Source organism: Pseudophryne corroboree, chromosome 11, assembly GCF_028390025.1.
Source record: "Pseudophryne corroboree isolate aPseCor3 chromosome 11, aPseCor3.hap2, whole genome shotgun sequence".
In the NCBI taxonomy this organism is placed as follows: Eukaryota; Metazoa; Chordata; class Amphibia; order Anura; family Myobatrachidae; genus Pseudophryne; species Pseudophryne corroboree.
Genome location: NC_086454.1, coordinates 67,007,307 through 67,021,855, shown reverse-complemented (window position 1 = coordinate 67,021,855; position 14,549 = coordinate 67,007,307). Strand labels below are relative to the sequence as shown.

Below are 14,549 nucleotides of genomic sequence, written 5' to 3'. Positions count from 1 at the left end.
CCTGCCCGGGTATCGGTTCATCAGTGCATTCGCCTTCTGGGGAAGATGGATGCCTCCTACGAGGCATTCCATGCGTGACCCTTCCAGCTGGATCTTCTAGACAAATGGTCAGGATCTCATCTGCACATGCACCTGCAATTACATCTCTCACCAAAGGCAAGGATTTCGCTCCTCTGTTGGCTGCAAATGCCTCACCTTCTGGAGGGCTGCAGGTTCGGAGTTCAGGACTGGATCCTTCTAACCACGGATTAGTGTCAGAAGTTGGGTGCGGTCACCCAAGGAGAAATCTTCCAAGGAAGATGGTCAACTCGGGAAGCCGTTCTTCGAATAAACATTCTGGAATTAAGAGCCGTGTACAACGGTCTTCTCCAGGCGGCACATCTACAAGATCAGGCCATTCAAGTTCAGTTGGACAATGTAACGACGGTGGCCTACATGAACCAACAGGGAGGAACAAAGAGTAGAGCTGCAATGTCAGAGGTGACAAGAATCCTCCTCTGGGCAGAAAGGAACGCGTTGGCGCTGTCAGTGATCTTCCTTCCAGGAGTGGACAACTGGGAAGCGGACTTCCTCAGCAGACACGATCTCCATACAGGATAATGAGGCCTTATCCGGAGGTGTTCACGGACGTGACCAGTCATTGGGGCGTGCCTCAAATAGACATGATGGCCTCAAGTCTTAACAAGAAACTTCGGAGGTACTGTTCCAGGTCGAGAGACCCACAAGCAGTGGCCCACCGCCACTGCTTGTGGGTCTCTCGACCTGGAAACTCCGTGGGTGTTGAATTCAGTATATGTGTTCCCTCCACTTCCACTCATTACAAGAATTCTAGAGCTCATAAAGAGAAGAAAGGTTCAGGCAATTCTCATTCCTCCGGACTGGCAAAGGCGAGCTTGGTACGCCGATCTTCTGGACTTACTGCTGGAATATCCGAGGCTTCTTCCTCTTTGCGAGGTCCTTCTGCAACAGGGGCTGTTCGCTTATCAAGACTTACCGCGGCTACGTTTGACGGCATGGAGGTTGAACGCCAGATATTGGCTCGGAATGGCATTCTGAACAAAGTCATTCCTACCCTCATACAGACTAGGAAAGGAGTAACGTCTAAACATTACCATCGCATTTGGAAAAAGTATGTATCTTGGTGTGAATCCAAGAAGTTTCCTACGGTGGAGTTTCAACTGGGATGGTTTCTCCTCTTCCTGCAAGCAGGTGTGGATTTGGGCCTGAGGTTGGGATCCGTTAAGGTCCAGATTTCGGTCTTATCCATTTTCTTCCAGAAATAGTTGGCTGCCCTCCCTGAAGTTCAGACTTTTTTAAAAGGGGTTCTGCACATCCAGCCTCTCTTTGTACCGCCTATGGCGCCCTGGGAGCTTAACGTGATGTTACAGTTCCTCCAATTGGATTGGTTTGAGCCTCTACAGGAGGTTGAGGTCAAGTTTCTCATGTGGAAGGCTGTCACTTTGTTGGCCTTAGCTTCTGCTAGACGTGTGTCGTTGGGGGCTTTGTCTTGCAAAAGTCCCTACTTGATCTTCCATGAAGATTGAGCTGAGCTCCGGATATGTCAGCAGTTCCTTCCAAAGGTTGTGTCGGCTTTTCATATCAACCAACCTATTGTGGTGCCAGTTGCTACTGACTCCTCAATTACTTTGAAGTCCTTGGATGTTGTAAGGGCTCTGAAAATCTATGTGAAGGGGACTGCTCATCACAGAAAATTGGATTCTCTGTTTGTCCTGTATGATCCCAAGAAATTGGGTGTCCTGCTTCTAAGCAGGCGATCTCTCGCTGGATCAGGTTCACTATCCAGTATGCGTATTCGACTGCAGGATTGCCGTGTGCAAAATCTGTCAAGGCCCACTCTACTTGTAAGGTGGGTTCTTCCTGGGCGGCTGCCCGGGGTGTCTGTGCTTTACAACTTTGCCGAGCGGCTACTTGGTCTGGGTCGAAAACGTTTGCAAAGTTCTGCAAGTTTGATACTTTGGCCTCTGAGGACCTAAAGTTTGGTCAGTCAGTTCTGCAGGAGCCTCCGTGCTCTCCCTCCCGTTCTGGCAGCTTTGGTACATCCCCATGGTCCTAATGTGGACCCCAGCATCCTCTAGGACGTAAGAGAAAATAGGATTTTAATTACCTACTGGTAAATCCTTTTCTCGTAGTCCGTAGAGGATGCTGGGCGCCCGCCAGCGCTTTGTTACCCTGCAGTGGTTATCTGGTTTAGTACGACTTTCTTAGTTAAGTAATGCCTTGTTACTTGGTTAAGTAATGTTTTTCAGCCGTTGCGGAGTTCAAGCTACTTAGCTTGGTTTGCCTTGTATGTGTGAGCTGGTGTGAATCTAGCCACTATCTGTGTTAAATCCTTCTCTCGAAGTATGTCCGTCTCCTCGGGCACAGTTTCTAGACTGAATCTGGTAGGAGGGGCATAGAGGGAGGAGCCAGCCCACTCTCTCAAACTCTTAAAGTGCCAATGGCTCCTAGTGGACCCGTCTATACCCCGTGGTACTAATGTGGACCCCAGCATCCTATACGGACTACGAGAAAAGGATTCACCGGTAGGCAATTAAAATCCTATTTTTGCGTTGTCCCAGCATATGAGAGGATTGTAGATTCATAGTGCAGCCAGTTTGAAGTGAAGCAGGCCAAGTGCTATAATTAGATGGTGGGTCAGCTAATCCTTTATAAATGGTTTTGTTTTATGTTGCGGCAAAATCGCCTTCAAAATCCCAGCTCGGGCTACTGATTCTGACTATGCATCTGATGTTCTATGTGATTAGCATTGCATTATCTCCTATCTCTATTGCTGCAGGCGCTCTATCTTTAGTCATCTTTTATTTTCTGTTTTTTTGCAGAAATACCCCCAAGAGCGAATTCAAAGGGTTCCGTGGACTCTGCAGATGGCTCTCCCACCCCAATTGATACTGCTGTGTCCTCACCGCTTCCAGAGACTCCTAAAACCATAATGCCGTACTTTGTACGGCCGCCGTTCATGGAAAATCCTTCCCGAATCCCCGTCATGTCTCTCCCTCGACCCCCAATGTCCCTTCCCCCACCACCGTCTCCCACAATGCAAGTTGCATACAGAGCTCCCCCAATACCGCCAATGCACTATCCCCACCTAATGCCACCACCGTCAAGATTGCCGCCTCCATTAGGCATGCCACCCCCAAGTGGTGTGCCACCAGCCCTTCATCTAAACCCTGCGTTCTTTCCCCCTCCAAATTCCTTGATGGCACCTACACATGATCAATTCAAGATGCTTGCCAACCCCTATGTAAGAGCACGGTAAGTGGAAAGACTTGCGGTGATGGGTGATATTTACTCTCTCTTTTATACATAAAGCTTAAGTGATTATCTTGTTTGTGTTATGGTGTGTTAGGTACTTTTTGTTTAACAATATTAATTTCTAAATGCAGCTCTTGATTAAAGGTATTATCTCACTGAGGAGCAGGCTCCACTACTGACTGTATACGTAGAAGCATCCTCAATATAGCAGTTACAACGCACTTTATTTGGCAGCCATTGTAACAACATACATTTTGGTTTTCTAGGGACATGAAAATGCCGCTTTCTGTCAGTGAAGCAGAATTTGAAGAGTTAATGAACAGAAATAGAGCAATTTCTAGGAGTGCGCTTTCCAATGCAGTCTGCGGGGCAACATCAGGTTCTGATTTTTATAGTTCTTCCCCAGACGACCTTGACCCCCTCTTCCCTTTCTGACAAAAACCATTTTGCATAGTGTCTGGCTTTTAACAATGTTCTTTCCACACAGGGGATTATGGGACTGCAATAAAAACACTTGAAACAGCGATTGCTGTTATTAAGGAGTCTCGCGTGGCCAATGACGAACGCTGTCGTGTCCTCCTGACCTCTCTGCGAGATTGCCTGCATGGAATACAGGATAAGGCCAACTCTTCCAGGTACTGATCACCCCCAGTAGCAATGCTGTCATATTAGTGAGGCAGTGTCTGTATGTATAGGTAGTGATGACATCACACTAACAGAGATAACGGTTACATTCCGCTTTTCTCCTGATAGCAGGAAGCGCCACCGATCCCGAGACAGGTCCCCTAGCCGATCACGAGAAGGCAGCAGCCGACGCCACAGAGATCCACATGAAGATCGATCGGATGAATATTACTATGACCGTCACCGCGAGAAGGACAGACATCGCTAACAGGTGATTTTGCAAAGCGACATGCAGATTGCTCCATCACTATCCGATCTGGAATTCCAAAGATAACAAATATTAATGGAATTGTTGGTCGGACGCCTACTATGTACATATGATTTTTATGAATTGCAAAAACACATACTGGTGGGCCATATCATTGTCGTCTTATGGCACAATCAGAACAAAGCTGCAGTAACTCAAGGAAATCAAATATACATGGCACAGTAAGGCTGACATTGACAAAATGTGGAAGCAAATTATAAGATGACCATTCTGATTGACAGATGTTTTCATAATGGTCACCGCCCCCAATTGTACTGTTTGCAATTATGATGGAGAAGGGCTTCATAACACAATTGTAAGATCTCTGAAAGGATCTAGGATTTTCTCCTCTTGTTTTATTGATGTTCATTTTACATCTTCTAAGATTCAAACTCTATGGTCCTATTTACTACTAGCTACGTATGTTGTAAAAAGTCTTGTAAGATAAACAACCATTTTTCTTTTTAGTCGTTTCTATCTATTTATCCCGGTAGCACAGGGTGGTGTCATTTGTAACATACAAAAATGTAAAAAGAAGTGCAAGTTGTCAGATATTTATTTAATAAAATATAATCTATACAAATGAATGAACAAAATAGATCACTGTCCAGTTCAATCAGTATGTAATACAATAATAAAATATTAAAACAATCCGTAAAATGAATTGGTCAGTTGTCCGTGCACAGGAATATATTTCCACATGCAGCGGTCTTCATGTTAGTAGAAGACGAAGGGGCAGCTGTACCAAGCATTGGAGAGAGAGTACCAACCAATCAGCTCCTCACAGGCATTTTTTAAACGCAGCCTGCAACATGGTAATTAGGAGCTGATTGGCTGGTACTTTATCTCTCTTCACTGTATCACTCTCCAAGGCTTAGTACATCTGGCCAAAAGTACAAAGTTCTACTTACTGACCCACTTAATTTCCGTTACTGACCAGGCAATAGAAATGTTAGTATTGGTTAATGGTTAGTATTGGTTAATGAGCCAGTATTAGTATACCAGTCCTTTAACCACTTGCCTGGCATGGTCGCATTAGATGCGACCACACCAGCAAGTCAAGTGCTTTATCTGACTTGGTCACACAAGATGTTAGCAGCTGCAAGGAAGGGAAACCTCCCTCTTCTGCCACTCTCGGAGGGACTGGAAGGTCCCGCTGCATCCCCGCACCCTCCCCTCAGTGTTGCCGATCATTGCTGATCGGTCAGCATGCCCATCCCCCCCCCCCCTTTCCCGTTCTTGGCTGATGTCTTGGGTTGTAAAAACTAACGTCGCGATGTTACCAATCTTTGACTGATGTTCCAATGTTTGAGAATACATTTTTTTTTTTTACTAAAATCATTTTGGATAAGGTTAAATTCATGTTCTTCACATAATTCACACATTAAAAAAAAAAGTCGTCAGTTAAGTGGTTAATGTCCTTTACATGAAGAGTAGTAGCAGAGAAACCATGGTCCTCCAAGCTGCTGGTGAAGTCTCTATGATGCAGCCTTTAAGGAGGTAATAGATTCCAATCTGCTGCAAGCCTCATCAATATAGGACCATTGATTAGCAGCTGGTGGCTAGTGCACTCTTTGTTTGCCTCTTAAGGCGTTTCCCCGCTTCCTCATAAGGCTTCTCCGCTATTATGTAAAGGGCCTTAAAGGACTGGTATACTAATGCTGGCTCATAAATCCACATCGCCTTGCCTGGAATATACATTAATCAAGAGGACTGATAAGTAGAACTTTGTCTTCTACTAACATGAAGATGACCACTACATGTGGAAATTTAGTTCACTAACCAAGTGGTAGTTTATATTATATTCTAACACACGAGTCTTCAACCTCGGCCTCCAGCAGCTGTGAAACTACACATCCCAGTATGCCCTGCCACAGTTTTGCAATTAAGGCATGCTAAAACTGAGACAGGGCATGCTGAGATGTTTAGTTCCACAGCACCAGGCCTAGAGTGCCGCGGTTGAGCACCCATGTTCTAACACTTTCCTGTGCATGGACCATTAACCTTATATCACCAATTGATTTTCTGGATAGTTTGAAGTTAGTGTTTTATTATTGTATTTTTTTTTTTATAAATCTGTTTATTTTGATTTTCATAGAGTATAAGGTCAAACAGGAACAAATCGGTAGCATTTGATGAAGTAAACAATTATATCATGTAGGTAGGTACATCAAACTGTATCGAAAAGAAAACATACAATCTTATCTGAGCATGGGAATAAAAGTAGTGAAAAAGGCATATGTTCCCGTGTTTCAGGTATGCACTATTTGTACCATAAAACCCTCAGGAAGATGTTCCTTAAAGCTAACCATTAAAACATCATTCAAAAATCAATTTGTTTTCACATGAAGATGAGAAAAAAGTACAGAGAGAGAAGAAAGAAGATGGGGTAGGGAAATACATTAGGGTAAATGGGGAAGGAGGGAAAGATGCTCCTGACAATTGATTCGAGGAAAAATAGCAGTGAATATATCAATCTCCTGGCAGGGTCTGGAGGAGGTCAACCCTAGGACTGAGTAGCCTAAACGGCATGGATGGTTATGAGGTAGATTCTTCTAATAGTTTCCTATGGAGAAACCATTCAGTTTGTTCAAAGACTTTAAATATCTGGGCTTGTGTGGACTGATCTCGTGACTCTATATAAAGACCCCACTTTTTGTAAAAAGTTTTAACCCCCACCTCTATATTGGCTTGGACCGATTTCCTATCATAGTATAGTATCTGTAGAAGTTTACCATGAACTTCCCCGAGTGTAGGGGGAGAGGGTGACAACCAGTGTGATAAAATAATTTTCTTTGAGACTGTTACCAAAATTGTGAGAAATGGTATAGTTCGCCGTTTCTCAGGTCCTAAATGCCATTCGGAGAAATTTGCACACAAACAAGATAGGGGTGTTGCTGTTACATGTATATTCAAAAGCTTATTAATGTAAGCCAGAAGTTTGTTCCAGAAACGTTTAATCCGACCACATTCCCAGAACATATGATAGAAGGAAGCCGTACGTATATGACATTTGGGACATTCCCCAGTTTCCGTGGGGTGAAACTTAGCATGTTGGCTCGGGGAAATATAGGCTCTCTGTAACGTACGGAGGTGGACCTCCTGTAAGTAAGGTGAGGCCAGGGCTTTCAAGCTAGAAACATAATGATCACTGAGTTGGTGATGGGCAGTCAGAGTAGGTATATCTTTACTCCATTGGTGAATTAGTCTTTCCCATCTACAGTCTGTTGTGCTAGATGTCAGAATAGAGTATATTTGTCTAATGCGTGTCGGGCCTATTCTATGTGTTTTAAGCGAAAGCTGTAGTGGGTTAGTAGATAAGGGAGTTTCTTGTGAGGTAGTACTCCTGTGGGTAGCCAAGCCTAGATAGTGTCGTGTCTGTAGATACATGAAAAAATGAGAGTGGGGTAGGCTATATTTCTCTTGGAGCGATGTGAAGGGGTACATGGATCCTCCCGGGTCAAATACTTTGGAAGAGTTTGAGAGTCCTTTCTCTTTCCAGAGTCGGTAATTTGAGTTAAGGAGGGACGGGGGAAAAGCTGGATTACCCCATAGCGGGATGCATATAGATTCCTCAGGATTGCATTTAAATTTCTTGTGTAAAGCGCGCCAGTTATAATAGATATCCCTAAAAAGGGGGTTAGCAAGGATGTGGGTCGGGATCAGTGAGGGTTTAGATAGGAGTAATGCCCCCGGGGAGTAAGGAGTGAATAGTGCCTCATCTAGAGCGGAGTCTGTATAGAGTTCCCTGTCAAACAGCCAGTCAGCAGCACATCTAAATAGGGATGCCATTGAGTAGGATGCGTAATCTGGAACACCAAATCCGCCTGCGGACTTGGGTGCCATCAGTTTATCCAAAGTAATGAACGCCTTCTTGCCTTTCCATAAAAACCTTGACATAATTTTCCGTAGATATTGAATATCATGTTTAGTAAGGCGGACTGGGAGCATCTGCATGAGGTAAAATATCTTTGGGAAAACAATACTTTGTAACACCGCTATTCTCCCTATCAAGGATAGAGGTAACAATTTCCAACCATCCAGTAGTGCGGTAATACGTGCAAGAACAGGGGTAAAATTTTCTTCATAAAGCCTGGAGAGGTTTGCTGGGATTTGAATCCCTAGGTATGTGATCTTAGTGAGGGCTATTTTGAATGAGAGATCTGGGAGTAGTGTGGAAACAGTACGTGAGGAGGGACCTAATGGTAAAAGTTCTGATTTGGCCACATTGACCCTATACCCCGCCCTAACTCCGAATGCCTGTATCATTCCAAGGATCTCTGGGATAGAGGTCGATGGATCTGAAACAAATAGTAGCATATCATCGGCAAAGAGGGCAAGGCGAAGGTCAATATCTCCTATTTGAATTCCTTTAATTACACTCGATTGGCGTAGGGCAATCGCCAGGGGTTCCAATGCTACTGCAAACAGTAAGGGTGACAGTGGGCACCCCTGCCTGGTACCTCTCTGAATCTCAAAGGGAGAAGAGAGAACTCCATTGCAGGATATCTGTGTTTGTGGGGCCGTGTAGAGAAGTTTTAGAAGATTTACAAAATCTACTGGGAAGCCAAATTGTAGGAGTGTGGAAAAAAGATGATCCCAGTTCACCATATCAAACGCTTTTTCCGCGTCGAGTGATAGAATAACTGGAAGGGAGGAAGGGGTATTTGAAGAGGAGGAGGAGACATAAATGGCAGAAAGAACTCTCCTTATATTGATCTCCGAGTGTCTGCCCCAAATAAACCCAGTTTGATCTTTATGTATGATATGAGGGAGTAATAATTTAATCCGGTTAGCTAAGATTTTAGTAAGTAGTTTGTAATCAAGATTTAAGAGTGAAATTGGGCGATATGACCCTGGTTGGGATAAGTCTCTACCAGGTTTAGGGAGGACTTTGAGGATGGCAGTGTTAAAGTGTTTAGGAAGAGTATCAGAAGACAGAATCGCATTGAGGACGGACACCAGTGTGTCCCCTATTCGGGGTAAAAGAATTTTATAAAAGTCAGCACTAAAGCCATCAGGGCCCGGTGCCTTATCTCTGCCAAACTGTCCAATGACACTCCGGACTTCTTCCAATGAGATGGGCGCCAGCAATGGTGATGTCATGGAAGCCTGAAGCTGGGGAGCAGAAAGGTTATCCCAAAAGTTCTTGGGCCATGGTGACTGGGTGGGAGGAGTAGAAGGGGTGGAGTTTGAGGAAGAGGAATATAGATCCTCGTAAAATGTTTTCATAACATCAGAAATCTCCTGATTATTAGTAGTTAATGTGCCAGCAGGGGTATACAAAGGGTGAGTGACCATGGGAGGGCGGGAGCCCATGAGGAGTGTCGTCAGCAATTTGCCCGTTTTATTACCAAATTTGTAGAACCGATAGTTCACCGAGAATGAATATCTATTACCCATGGAGGACATGAATTCATCAAAGTGGGCTTTGGCTTCGATGTATATAAGGCGATTTTGAGGGGTCGGAAAGGATTTGTATTGCTGATAGGCTGTCGACAAGGGTCTCTGGAACTCCAAATATTGAGAGGCATATTTTTTATTGGTAGCTGAGACATAGGATATAATGTCTCCCCGGAGAACTGATTTTGCAGTCATCCAAAATAGAATTGGATTTTCCTCTAAATGTGACGCGTTGTTAGTTTTAAAGGCCTCCCAAGAGGATTCCAACCTTTGTTGGAATTTCAGGGAGTGAGCGAGATAGGAGGGGAATCTCCACAATCTGGGAGAGTGCGGTATGTCTGGGAAGTGGAGCGTTGCAGTGACTAGGGCATGGTCCGATAAGGAGATTGTCTCAATTTGTGAATCTGATACGTTCGGTAGTAGAGCATGGGACAGTAAAATATAGTCTATCCTAGATAGCGTGTGATGGGCCGCTGAGAGACGTGTATTCCTTCTCTGTGGGATGTAAAGCTCCCCAGATATCTACCGTCTGTAGGCTGTCGGCTAATAGAGGGACCCCGAGTTTGGGTAGTGAAAGAGGTTTTGTTGGTGTGTGGGATCGGTCCAAATAGGGGGAAGAGATAAGGTTCAGATCGCCACAGAGTATTAAGGGGTCTGTGAGAAGGGGGGTTAGTTTGGCGATTAAAGACTGAAAGAAATTTTTGGAATAAATGTTGGGTGCATATACGTTACATAGTGTGTAAACTCTACCATTAAGCTTAACAGATAGTATCACATAACGACCTTCAGGATCAGTGACTGTGGTCAGGATTTCAGTGGTCACAGAACGTTTCGCCAATATGACAACCCCTCTGGCTTTGGAATTGTAAGAGCTGAAACCTAAAACCCGCCAGTTCAGGGCATTCAATTTTGCCGTTTCCTCTGGAGTTAGGTGCGTTTCTTGTAGGAATGCCATGTCTATGTGCTGTTTATCTAAATATAGGAGTATTTTCCGTCTCTTTGCTGGGGAGTTAAAGCCCCCGACATTCCAAGATCCCACTATCCGGTTAGGCATAATTCAGAGGAAAGGGCAAAACAGAGGACCTGTAAACCATTCACATAAGGGGAATGAGCATCATCACCTGCCTGAGGACGGGGGGTGGGGAGGAGGGGGGAGGGAAGAGACAAAACAGGTGGGGAAAAGAGGAGATAGAAATAGAAAGTAGTATTATATAACAGGCCATACAATTGAAAAGAGGATACTGTGATAAATAGCCAATATTTCTGTGACCAGTGACCTCCGGTCAACGAGCATGGGCGACTACCAGTGGTGGCAATCTCAAACCCCGGCATTAAGCGGTGTGTACCAGCAGGAAAGGAGGAGCCCCTCCCCACCGCGATATACATAAACAAATCCCACCCAGAGACCCCTAGTAACTGAGCTATATAACCAAATGCTCCAAGAAGCAATATAATATTATGATATAATATATGCAATATGCAGTGAGCGGTATATAGTGTACAACCTGTGGCTAATGTAGTGGAGACGGCTGTATAACATGAAAATGCAGCATAATGGGATATGTCCCGACCAACATAGCGCTTTTTCAATTTGTATCTGTAAAGTATGCGCTTAGGTTAGAATATTTCAAAAGAAAAAAGCAGAGAATCGGTCAAAACAACATCTAAGAGCAGTTAAAGTAATTGTGGAGTAGCGATAGCTACCATAGTGCCTGTGAGTCATTGTTGCTCTAACAAAATAAATCAAGGCAGTCTATGCCTAATGAGCTACTAAACTGCAGGTGAACATTCAGCAGGAAATGATCAATTTGTCGCTGAAGGGAGATCAGAAATGTCCGCGCTGTCTTCTCTGGATATATTACGGAGGTAGGCCGCTGCGTCAGCAGGTGTTAAGAAATCTTTGTGGGAGGTACCTTCGTAAATGCGCAGGCGAGCGGGATATAACAGGCCAAACTTGCGGCCCTCTGAGACAAGTTGAGTGCAAATAGGGGAAAAAGCTTTGCGGGCCCGGGTCAGTTCCACTGAATAGTCCTGGAATATGAAGAGCTTGTTACCCTCCCACTGGATATCCCTCATTTTGCGAGACGCGGACCAGAATGCTACTTTATGAAGGTAGTTCAGACAGCGGAACAGAGTTACACGTGGGCGCGGTTTATTGGGGGTGGGCATAGGACCCACACGGTGAATTCTTTCAATTACTAAATCATTGCATTCCCGTTCTATATTCAAAATTGCGGGAAGGGTGACTCGGGCAAAATGAGCCAGTGCCGTGCCTTTAAGTGATTCCGGCAGTCCCACAATTCTGATATTTCTTCTTGCGCGATTTTCCATATCATCTAATTTATTCCATATCTGATAGTTCTCTGTTGTTAGAGATTTCACTGAGTGGTGCAGCCCTTCTATGTCATGTGTGGCAGCATGCAGTTGAGATTCAGTGTGTGTGACCCTCTGCTGTAAGTGCTGCAGCTGTGTTGTTATATCACTGGCAGCCTGTGAAAGCAGGGGGGCCATAGTGGCTTTTATTGCTGCCACAACGTCTCCATATGTTACCGGAGCCTCCGGATCTCTGCATACCTGTGAGCCTGCATATTCAGTCCCCTCCGCCGCGGCTTTCTTAGAGGCAGGAGAGGTGACTTCAGGTCCGGCGCCAGGCGCCATGTTGCTTCCCGCGCGGCGCTTCTCCAGTCTCGTGGGTGCGCCAGCGGGGGCCTGTGTAGCCGCGGTTACGGGTGTCACGAAACGATCCATCGTGATCACGGGTCTCACCAGGGGTAATCTGGGCGGTGTGGAGGCTGTAGCAGCCTTGAAAAGGTTCAGTGCGGCGGGCTGTAGGACGGAGCTCCGGCGATGAGAGACTCACTCCATGGGTCCCGGAACCGGAAGTCCTTATTATTGTATTTTATATTGACTGCACTGGCCAGTGATCTATATTGTTTATTACATTTTATGTATTGTGTTAAATATCTGGATACCATTTGCTTCTTTTTACATTTTTTTTATTTTGTACACTTTTTTAAGCGTTGATTAGCCCCTTAAGTAGGAGCTGCGTGCTTTCAGATTAATTGCATCTTTGTGATTTTAGCTCCAGGTATCTCATTTGTAACTTATCCCACATGTACTTAAATGTAGAAATGAGGGTTGTTGCTTTACATTACAGAATCCGTGAGACTGTTGGAACAAATATGTAACCAGTGGTCTTTTCTCTGCAGGTCTCCAGAATGCTGCACAGATGCATATTCTTTGTTTTCGTTTTCTTTTTAAAGTAAGAGACTCACATTTTGTTGTCGTGACCTAGAGAAGATGCCCGGCCCTCCAACAAGAAGTGACATCTGTTATTGCAGTCCCTCTGGGATTTATTCCATTTCATGCAAGGACCAACTAGAGCACAGGTCTCAACCAACCGTTCCCAACCAACAGTCTCGCCTGGACTATCTCAGAAGCCGCACACTCTCTCTCCACACCGCAGACCCAAAGTGATAACTTTTTTTGGAACATCTGTGCATCTCCCCCATTATAAGCAGAGTCTATAGATCACTCTTTCCTTGCATTCTTCCCAGTGTTTTAGTCTTGTTGCATTTTGTTCATGTTAAGGGGTTACCTATATAAAGTGAAATTAACTTCTATACAGTGACGTATGTAACTTTCATGTCTGTCTGTAAGTGCCCGGAGTTAGTATGGCTGATCTTATTTTTTTTATCTTTTTGTTCTGGTCGGTAGACTGGGGTGAGAATATGTTTGCAATCACTGCTGAATGCGGTGTTGGGGTGACTAGATACTGTGTGGATGGGGAATGGAGATCCCTGTACTATCCATTTATAATCACATTATTTGGGTTATATGGAGGAGACTTCCTTTAGCAGGTTTGCTACGGACTGCAATTCGGAGGGGTGAGTTCAGTGCTCAGTCTAAAAAGCTGTTTTATTTTTGTTTGTTTTTTGTTAACATATTAAGAGAAAAAAATCATCAGGATTTTTAGTTGCTCACCTTTATTGAGGGGCTTTGTACTAGCTTATGGGCCACCATTCAGGATCTCTGCCCCCCCCCCCCCCCCTCCACCCTTCCCAGCTGCAAGGAATTCACCCCTCCCATAAATATTCATTCTCTCCACCTGGAAATTGTGAATAAACTTGATAACGTTGTCAATCTTTTACATGAGTAGTCTGATTTTACTTTTACTTTTATTTATGGAAGCATGTTTTTGGTTATTGTTATAATGAATATTATGCAATACACATCTGTTTTGGTTTTAATGAGGAAAATTAAAGAAGTAGATTATGAAATTTATATTTACCATATTTCATTATATAGCCACCACCAAGCTAAATTTTTTATTACCATCCTTTATTTATATGGTGACACAAGGGTTCCGCAGTGCCTAACAAAGTACAATAATGATCAAAACAAGAACACAGTGACTTATAGTACAAGACGAGTGTACATGGCTTATAAACATTGCTGCATCAGCAGTCACAACACTCAAGCAGCGGGGTGGCAGACACCAAGGGTTGTGTGCTATTGTAGGGAGTATGGAATAGCTCATAGTATAAGTAAGGGCAAAGCACATGAGGGAAGAAGGCTTACATTTCTTTGTCATCCACAAGGGGTCACTGGAGTACTCTTGGGATATGGACGGGGCGTTAGCAGGATAGGCACAATTTAAATATTTAAATTAGTAACTCTCCTCCATACTCCCATAGTACCTCAGTGTTTTTTCTGTGCTCATCCAGGATAGAGCACACGTGGAGAAATCTACGTTATTTTTATTTTTACCATTTTTTATTTTACTTTTTACTCACAATCCCTTCCCAGCTTAGAAAGAAGCTTGGGTCCGGGATTGTGGAAGCTGCTACAGGCAGCTATATTGGCTTGTCGGCGCTCACCAGAGGAGCACCGCCATAGACCATACGCAGCTCAGCTATTTTACTGAGACTGCAGGAGGGAG

At 44.3% G+C, this 14,549-nt stretch overlaps 1 protein-coding gene across 3 annotated transcripts in view; it reads left to right on the top strand.

Moving 5' to 3' along the window:
• CPSF7 (cleavage and polyadenylation specific factor 7) overlaps positions 1-13,757 on the top strand; it is a 75,112-nt gene extending 61,355 nt beyond the window's left edge. For 2 of the 3 annotated variants that reach the window (XM_063944390.1, XM_063944388.1), the window contains exons 5-9: positions 2,841-3,273; positions 3,540-3,652; positions 3,761-3,908; positions 4,027-4,168; positions 12,817-13,757. In XM_063944390.1, the coding sequence (XP_063800460.1) occupies positions 2,841-3,273; positions 3,540-3,652; positions 3,761-3,908; positions 4,027-4,165 (833 nt within the window). In that variant the 3' untranslated portion in view covers positions 4,166-4,168; positions 12,817-13,757. The remainder of the gene's footprint in view (positions 1-2,840; positions 3,274-3,539; positions 3,653-3,760; positions 3,909-4,026; positions 4,169-12,816) is intronic. The other variant, XM_063944389.1, reaches the window with a different exon arrangement.
• Positions 13,758-14,549: the final 792 nt, after the last annotated feature.